At 45.0% G+C, this 9,391-nt stretch overlaps 1 protein-coding gene across 3 annotated transcripts in view; it reads left to right on the forward strand.

Annotated features, from left to right (window-relative positions):
* Mfhas1 (malignant fibrous histiocytoma amplified sequence 1) overlaps positions 1-4,135 on the forward strand; it is a 91,661-nt gene extending 87,526 nt beyond the window's left edge. For all 3 annotated transcript variants that reach the window (NR_157105.1, NM_001081279.2, NM_001364259.1), the window contains one exon: positions 1,416-4,135. Coding sequence is in view for 2 of the 3 variants with exons in the window: in NM_001081279.2 (NP_001074748.1) it covers positions 1,416-1,449 (34 nt within the window). In the remaining variant the exon portion in view is untranslated. The remainder of the gene's footprint in view (positions 1-1,415) is intronic.
* The last annotated feature ends 5,256 nt before the right edge of the window (positions 4,136-9,391 follow it).

A 9,391-nucleotide genomic window follows, 5' to 3' on the forward strand; every position in this document is an offset into this window, starting at 1 on the left:
AATCCGCCGAGTGGACAGTTAACAAGAGCCATCACAATGTAAGCAATGTTGCAAGTGGTGACGGGAATGTCCCCCTTAGCAGCCTAGGTTAGGCGATCTTGTGTTTCTCAGATCCATGTGTGGCTCGGGAGAACAGACAGTAGACATAACTGTCTGCATTTCTGAAAGTTCATTATAGTCGCTGAGGAAAAACAGTTGCTGCCACATGAACCGAGAGCTGGCGGCCACACCGCGCCATTAACTGCCTGAATGAGACGTGTGTGTTCATATGGCCATCCTCTTACAGCTAGATGTATCGCATTATTACTAGAATTTGAGGTGGTTTCAAGACCTTTGTTACCAGTTTATTATACTGCTAGGTTTTCATACATTTTCATATGGCTCAGTGCCAAAGAAATATGAAATTCTTCAAAGCCCCCCAAAACTGACCTCTATTCTACCAATCAGACATACTTCTGGAGTCTTGCATGTCCTATATAATAAGACCCAGCTATGCCTTAACCCTTGGGTATCTTCCCCCCAGGACCTGATGGGATGGGTAAAATATTGAAAATAGGAGCTATACTGTACTACAAGGAAAAGTGTCGTCCCTGGTGTGTATGCAGGAGTCAGGAGGCTCCTGGTTTGGGTGATAGCGATAGTGCACTGACTAAGCTGCTTGTGTCTGGGCTGAAAGGCATATTAGGTGGATAGCGAGTCACCCGCCTCTGCAATAAAAAAGCATTGAGAGAGATGGAGTGGGGGCGGGGCAAACCATAGTCCTTTTCCTTGCCTTGCCTTTATATGCCATTAAGTGTCATTAAAACACTTAGAAAAATTCCACCGCCTAGCACTGTAGAAAGCTAAAATAAAAGCCAGAGATATCTGACCTTCTCAGCTCTGTTCTGTTTCAAGCAAACGCCATTATTTATTTGGCCGAGAGTGCCACAGTATATTCAAGCCATGCTCAGACACCCAGGATTTGGGCTAACACCCTTGCTTGGAACACTAAATAAAAGCATGTTTAGTGGCGGTAGGCAGATAAGCTCAGGTTGAGGCCTGTATTTCTGAGCCTGGGGTGGGGGATGGTTAGTCACGTGTCCGTGTGTGTTTCCTAAGGAAGCGAGTCTGTGTTTAGAGGCTGTGCTTGCTTATTACGAAGCTAGTTCATCTGTAAAGTTCCCGTCTGGTAAGGGGTCCTAGCAATTAGTGTTGGTCCCCGCTTATGGCTGACCTACGCATAGCATCACAAACATTTGACCAATCTAACTGCTAAGAAGACTATTTACTCGGTGGGTCATCAGGAGCCTGACATCCTCGTTCACAGAGAATTTTAGAAGTAGGCATGGAAATCTGTGCAGACGACTCGTTTCTAATATCTGCTCTTTTTCCTTATAACCGAGACTGTTGTCATTTTGTCTTCTCATCCCATCTAGGAAGAACGTTGGTGAGAAGCACAGAAACCAGTGACATCCGCGCCTGTGGAATTTTCATGGAGTTAATACAGGGCATGGGACCGACTGGGACATCTCCCGCCCCTGGCGAGCCTCCTGCCGTACTCCCAAGCGCCTTCCGGGGCCCAGAGTGAAACCGCGCATGCACACTGGGGTGCTTGCAGAGGACCCTTGGAGGGGTTGGAGGGGGCTGGGAAGATGGGAGCAAACATGGAGCGAATGTTTCACAACCCGAACCTCAGAACTGTGATCCTCCAAGGAGAAAGCTACTTGAAGAAAAGAAGAAAAAAGAAAAAAGTTAACAGGCTTCTCAGGGATTGTGTTTTCTGTGTACACATGAGCCATAGCTCCAGGCCAGGCGGCACTCAGATTTCAGTTTCTTGTTCAATGTGAAGGAGGGATCAACTGACGTTCATTGCCGTTCCGTAACTAGTGTAAGATATGTATATGTTAATCTTTATTTTTATAATATGCAAAATACATTTAAATTTATACAGTTGGACGCTTCTAGCATGAGTGAACACTGGGTGCAATATTCTGCATGAGAGTTGTGCCAAGATGGGGCTGGTGTCTTTTAGTGTCAGACCTTGGGTTCTTCTCGTAGTCCTTTTGCCCACCCACTCAACTGCAAAGAACAGAAAAAGCTAGCCTCTCCCTCGGAGTCCATAGCTAGGTTCAAGGTTGGTTCCTAGAACTCTTAATACTCCCCAGTGGCGTTCAGCCCATGGAGACAGAGTCCCCTCCCACCTTTTCATCACACCTCCCTGCTTGCTAGTCACTGGACATGGTGGTAGAATGATAGCTGTTCTGTCTCCACCCATGACCACTGAGGCTGAGGGGTGCGTTCCTAGAGGCCAGACGAGGTGACGAATCTCTGAAAACCCGAATCTTGGAACAACTTGAGATAATCTGAGTTCAGTTCTAAATCTTGCAGCTGTTCTCCTGCTATGCACCCCCCCGCCCCCCCCCCCTGTCTCCCTGACCCCGGGAACAGCGTGCATGATTTTGCAGAGCCCTCTGTGAACCTCTCCATCTGATTGGTAGCCTTCCTGAAAGGAGCATCCTCTTTCAGGGCTCCATCCCTCATTGGCTGTTTATTCATGCAGAGCCACTTGGAGGAAGTCTGCAGCCAAGGTCCTAGTAGAACCATTGTTTTGAAACCTCTAGGAGGTTAAACACTTAAAAACAAACTCTACAAATTGCTCTCCAGTGTCCTCCTGGTTAGGGCCAAACAGCACGTGTTGCAGTAGAGACACATTCTCTGAAGACTGTAAAGGACTGTGTTTACATCCGCCTCCTCCGTGTGTTGACAGGAAACATGTCAAACTGACTGTTCCCCACAAGAAAAGTGTGTCAGCTCTTCTTACTCTGTCACCTGTATTCTAAAATATTGACTCCTAGAATGTCACAGCACAGGCAGTTGCCACGAATCTTTAAGAGGAAGGAATACAAGCAGGCGACTGCACTTCTTGAGGCGTTACAAATAAGATTCGTGTTGAATCTGTTCAGTTGACTTCCCTGCCCCCCGGAGCCCGTTATGTGGAGGCAATTTCTCAGAAATCAGAATCTAGTAGGGATTGTCTCTCTCTCTCTCTCTATGTTTTGAATACTTGAACATGACAAGTCCAGTTTAAAATGTCTTTTTCCTTTTAGGACACAGTTGCAGGATGGGTAAGAATCTGGTTGATCTCTTCTGTCATAGGTCTCATGTGTATGTGTGCAAGTGTAAACCAGAGGGTTAGCATTCCCCTTCCTTTGTAGACCACTGAATTATTGGGCAATAGTTTATTTTGTTGTTATTGGCTTTTTGTTTTTGTTTTTGTTTTTTTTTAAATTGGCACCAAACAGTTCTGAAACTGTCAAGTCAGCAAAGTTCAATGTCCGCTATGATTTTGGGTTTACTTCCCAGAGGGCCATGTCAAATCAGAAGAAGGCTCCTTGGGAGAGCATACCCTGCCCATGGATGCTCTTTTCATAAACACAGATGCCCATGTTCTGAATATCTGTTACTTTCTGACAAGTGATGTTGTGTGTTGTCATCTGAACCCTAGAGAAGCATCGTAGATGAGGGAACCTTGGCGGTCATGTATCGTGGCTAGGGTGGGCACGATCAGAGGGTCACGTGCCCGAGAAAGCTCCAGCAAAGCGTGAGAACTTGCCTCAGTGTGGGGGGGAAGGGCTGAGATACAGAAGCCACCTTGCCCCAGAAGAATTTCAGCGGCGGCTGTATGAGAAATTCTGTTTCCTTATTTCACACCTGGGAAGACTCAGCAGCCAGCAGCTGAGGGGCCATCCACTAAGCACAAGAGGAATTCGTTCTACCCAAGGAGCCCCGTGCCTCTCAAATGCGCTCCGAGTTTGTTATGGTTTCTATTCTTACAACTAACGGTATCAAAACCACTTCCTGGGATTGTACAAGTGCTGCCAGAATAAATGTTTCCCCCTTCTAAGGAAAAAAAAACAAAACAAAACAAGACAAAAAATCCGACAGTGCTCATGTTTGACGTGTGCGCTGGACTCTTTTGAATGAATAAAGAGGAAGGGCTTGTTGGGATTCCAGTGGAGTGTGTGTTTTTCATGCTGCAGTCTGTGAATTGTAATTGTGGTTTCCCAGTTCATTGTCCTAACGGGGCAGAAGTTAAAAAACAAAACAAAAACAAAACAAAACAAAAAAAACAATAAAAACACAATGAAATGGTTAAGCCGTGGTAGCTCCAGCATTTCATTATTTCCGGGTTGGTTTGGTTATTGGTTTAGTTTTACCAGTTAAAAGGAGTGGCAATTTTGTGTTCTTAGCTCAAATTTGAGCTACAGGAAGAAGAGTCTGCTGCTCTCATCTGTTTGAGTCCCCAAAGGGGAAAAAAGCTGTAAGAGCCACTGTTTTAGTTATTTTTCACTCCACTTACTTTATTTGTGAATGTGGGGGTGGGGTGGGGAGTGCCACAATACGCATGTGGAAGTCAGAGGTCAACCGTGGAAAGCTGGTTTGCTCAATTCGCCATCTAGCTCCTAGGGATGAGATTTAGGGGGGCAAGCTTGGGCCTGCCAGGTGCCTTCACCTACTGAGTCATCTCCCTGGCCTACGTCTCTCCCAAAACTCTCTTCTCTGTTTCGGAAGCATTGGCTCTGTCTTTTGGGACTGGGAGCTGAACCCAGGGCCTTGCATATGCCAGGCAAGTGCCCCACTACTCAACCACAGCCCGAGCCCAGTACCATCTGTCTGTTAAGTCAGATTTCTTCCCCAATGAGCCATTGTGCGTCTAAATTGGAGCTTACTGATGTGTGATGGCTTTGGAAGTTCCCACTCCCTGGGCTTCCTTTTTAAGGCTCAGCACAGGAATCCTGCCGAAGCTTGTAAATTCTGTCTAGGAACACTCCAGAAGGCTGGAATTACAGGTCCCTGAGGGACCTCTCAGAAGCTCCGTTCCTCTGTCTGTCTGCTTGCTTGTTTGTTTTAAAGGAAGATAAGACTTGAAAAGGAGCCGGGCAGTTGTGGCGCATGCCTTTAATCCCAGCACTCGGGAGGCAGAGACAGGTGGATTTTTGAGTTCGAGGCCAGCCTGGTCTACAGAGTGAGTTCCAGGACAGCCAGGGCTACACAGAAGAACCTTGTCTTGAAAAACAAAACAACAACAACAACACAAAAGACATGGAAAGGAAAATGCAGGCAAACCAGACATATCCAAGCCCTGCCCAGAGGACCTGGGAACCGAGGAACCAGCTTAGACCAGAATGTTCTCCTTCAAAATGTTCTGAAAAGGAACTTTTTCTTTTAGTATTGGGTACCGGGTTCAAATGCACCTCTATAGTATAGTTACCATATACCTCTACGGTAAAATATCTGAAGCCACCTGCCATGAAAAAAAGAGGTGTGTTTCTGGTGGGGTGGCTTGCCCTCACAGCAGAACCCAGGCAAGTTCTGACACCCATCCTTACTGCTGCCTGCTTCTGCTCGGGGAGAGCAGATTTTGAACATATGTCAACAATTCGCGCCTGGGTTGTAGCAAGATACTTCAGAGTTCTTTAAACTTGCTCAGCAGATCACACAACAAAGTAGGTGTCAGTGGTGACAATTAGATGCCTGTCAGTTCTCACAGGATCCGGTCCCTCCCAGGGCTGTCTACCCCCCCACCTCAGTGAGTGCTTTCTGAAGTAGGGACCAAGTTTACAGAACTTCAAAGCCATCCTACCTACCATATGCAAGGAGACAATGTCGGCTGAATCCCAGCACCAAGGGTACCTTTGGCTTATGTTACTTTCCCAGTGATGTCACCTAGGGTGGTAGGCAATGAGAGAACCTGCTATTGTTCTGTGTAGGAAGGGGGTCTGTGTGTACGTGTGTGTGTGTGTGTGTGTGTGTGTGTGTGTGTGTGTGTGTGTGTGTGTGTGTGTGTGTGTGTCAGGGGTAGTTTGGAAGGCAAATAAACTTAGTTAGGTTAGACAACATGAGAAAGTGCATGTGGTAATGGAACCCCATTTAACTATTTGTAACCCCCTTTAGGAAAGAAATATCTTTTATTTTCATATACAAACAATAGTTTTTTGTGAAATTAATACTGTTCTAAACACAGATCCTAAATGAGTGTTTCCCAAGCTGGTCCTTAGAATGACTGACTTCCTCAGTGCCAACACATACCCTGCAATGGGCTCCAAGATTCAGATACTTTAAGAAATAAAGCATTAAATAAAGCAAACCAGTCTTTGTTGTAGGCCTCTGAGAACCTTCTAGACACTGTTATAAAGTATCAGTCCTTGTAGACCAGATGTGAGCATGTGTTTGAGTGTGGAAAGAAGCCTTCTACAACAGTGTGTGGATATGGCCTGTATCCATCAATGGTATCTAGAATGAAACTAATAGAATTGAATATGGGCTAGGAAGAGATTGTTAGACTGACTTATACTACAGGGGCTAGGTAGTCCAAATGTCTGTCTGCACTTTGAAGAGCTTGAAAACCTGGTAGCTGGCTAGCCCATGAAGTTAGATGTTTTCACAGTCCAGCTCTGGTGCAGAAAGCCTGTGGGGTTCCTGGAGAATTGCTGGTCTCCAGTTCCCATCAAAAGAATGGGAATTCTGATGTCCATGAAGGATAAAGGCACCAGGAAGAAGCCAAAGCTTGCCAATCAGTGGCACCCCTTTTTGTTGGACCCTCTTGATAGATCTGAATGAATACAGGTTAGTATCAGAGTACTGGGACAATGGAAACATTTTTCTAAAGTTGCAAAACTGCCATGAGCTCATGTAGATAGCACAAGAGCACAGTAGGGGGCCACTGGTCCAAGAAATTTGTCCTGGGTTTACACAGCTCACAGAAAGTCCAAGCAGTGTGCCTTCTTACATTTAAGGAACTCTGAAAGCTTTAAGAAATAATTCTACCAGCTTAAAATTCCCAATAGAAACACTCATTAGAAGAATGTTCTAGAAGCGTATCGTAAAATTACCTCCTAGATTAAAATTTTAAGATGTGCTAAGCATTTTTAATCCTGTTGTAGTGGGAAGATACTTCATGTAATTCTGAACACAGGAAGCATTCATTTGATTTGTGACAACTAACAATTTTAAGGAGGATGTTCTAAGTATTAGCATCTCACAACGTCTGGCTGCACTGAGACCGAAAAAGCAAACTCACACAACAGACACTCATAAGACATGAAAACAAAATCTTATGAACTGATTTGGTGCCACAAAAGAAAAAAAAAAGAAAAAGAAAAAGAAAAAAAAAGAACAAGTGGTTTGGATGTATGTCCTGGGACTGTATGATGTCCTAGGAGTTGAAAATGTGTTAGCTTGTACCTCACTCTCCAACAGCCTTCCTGGACTTCCTGGATGGCAGAGGAAATTCTCACCGCCAAAAGAGGCTGATAAGGAAAACTTGTTTTCAGAGAAAAAGCAAAACCAGTCACTTAGATTCATCAGAAATCTTCTTAATGACATAGGGAATATGGAGAAGCTATCGCTGAGGAAAATGTAGGAAAGGGTCCTCCCTAGTCCCGTGGCTTGCATCCTTGGATTCAACAGTGAAGCTTGAAAGAAAATTGAGTAGAGTGAACGAGCATAGACTCATTTTTTATCATTCCCCTCTAAACAATGTGGTGTAACAGCTGTTTACATAGCAGGTGCATAGCATGAGGTGTGAGTAATCTAGAGGTGATTTTAAGCACAAGGGAGGACGCAGGCAGGGTATGTGCAAGTATTAAGCTGTTTTACATGAGGATTACACAAGTTAGCATACTTAGGCAGTTATGGGTTTGACATGCAAGGAGAACCCTCGAACTCTTCCCCAGTATACTGAAGGGTTATTGTAATACATGTTGGTAAGAATGACCAGTATTGAGATTGCTGTGACCTCCTTCACCTCCCTTGTCCCCTAGCTTCAAGCTCCTTAAGCACACACCTGACCCCTATTTGTAACTAGAGTCTGAAAGGTTGAGAAACTGACTTGTGACTTTGTCTCTCATTTCTTCTACTATGGACCAAGAGTAAAAGTCTTCTAAAGTGTTCCACTGGTGCTGATTTTATTAACGCCATCACTCTGGAAAGGGGAAAAACAGTTTGGGGATAAGAATTGGTAAGATGTAGATTAATTTAATGATTTTTATTTTTTTCAAAATAAAGACAAAGAAAAGACCTGGACAGGAGGCTTCACTAATGCCATCTACCAAATATTGAGAGGCCTACATGCTGGTTAATTTATGCCAATTTGACACAAAATAGAATTACCTGGAAGGGAGGAAAATCAACTTCAGAAAATGCCTCCATTAGATCTTATTGTGGGTGGTGCCACCCCTGACCTGGTAGTCCTGGATTCTATAAGAAATCAGGCTAAGCAAGCCCTAGGGAACAAGCCAGTAAGCAGCGCCCTCCACGGCCTCTGCAGCAGCTCCTGACTCCAGATTCCTTCCCTGTTTGAGTTTCTGCCCTGATTTCCTTCCACGATGAACAGTCCTGTGAAGTGAAACCCACTAAACCCTTTCCTCTCTACATTGCTTTGGTCATGGTGTTTTGTTGCAGCAATAGAAAGCCAAAGTGAGAAAAACTCTCTTTCAAACTGCTGTGTCAGGAAAACAAACAAGCAAGCAAACAACAACAGATCGTATTTCTGTTTTGTTCTCCTTCCACGAAGATCTACACAGATTTCCATGAGCTCAGCGTGTCGGGAATCATTCTTCCCATGGAGAGACAGGTGCTTGTTCTTGCAGCAAGTCTACTGGGTGCCACCTCATTCAACTCACTTCCACCACGTTCTTCCAGGGCAGCACCAGACCACACAGACTGACCTGATTTCCAAGACTGTGACAACTCACACGCCATCCCAAGCTCGGGGCGGGGGTCGGGGGGCTTGCTTCTAGCCATGCTTCTAGCCACAAGCTATAAGTCAGGGTTCCCAGAGCTAGCAGCTAAGCAAGACAAGTGCCTTCAAGGGCAAACTCCTATATCAATGTAGTGTCCTATTCTTTATCTTGAGCTAGAATTTCATGACATGACCCAAGTTTACCCAGTGGCTCCTGTCCACCATTTTAACCTTTCGATTATTTTTTACACAACGTATTTTAATCATATTCTTTCCTTTCTCCCAGCTTCTCCCAGATCATTCCGCCATTCTTCACTCCACTTCACGTTCTTTTTCTTTCCTAAAAAAAACAAAAATAAGAAAACAAAAAAGCACACATACACATGTGTGCACACATGTACACACACAGACACAGACAGACAGACAGACACACGTACACACACACACACACACACACACACACACACACACACACACACACCAGAGAGTCTGCTCTGTGTTGGCGAACTCCTCCTGTGCATGGGGCCTTCCTTGGAGTGTGGTTGATATACCCAGTATTACTGCACTCAAGAGAACTGATTTCCCCACTCCCAGCAGCCGCCATTTCAATATCTTTTTGGTTAGGGGTGGGACTCTGTGCCCACTTCCCCTTCTCTGTGCCGGGATCTT

Source organism: Mus musculus, chromosome 8 (assembly GCF_000001635.26).
Source record: "Mus musculus strain C57BL/6J chromosome 8, GRCm38.p6 C57BL/6J".
NCBI classification, from domain to species: Eukaryota; Metazoa; Chordata; class Mammalia; order Rodentia; family Muridae; genus Mus; species Mus musculus.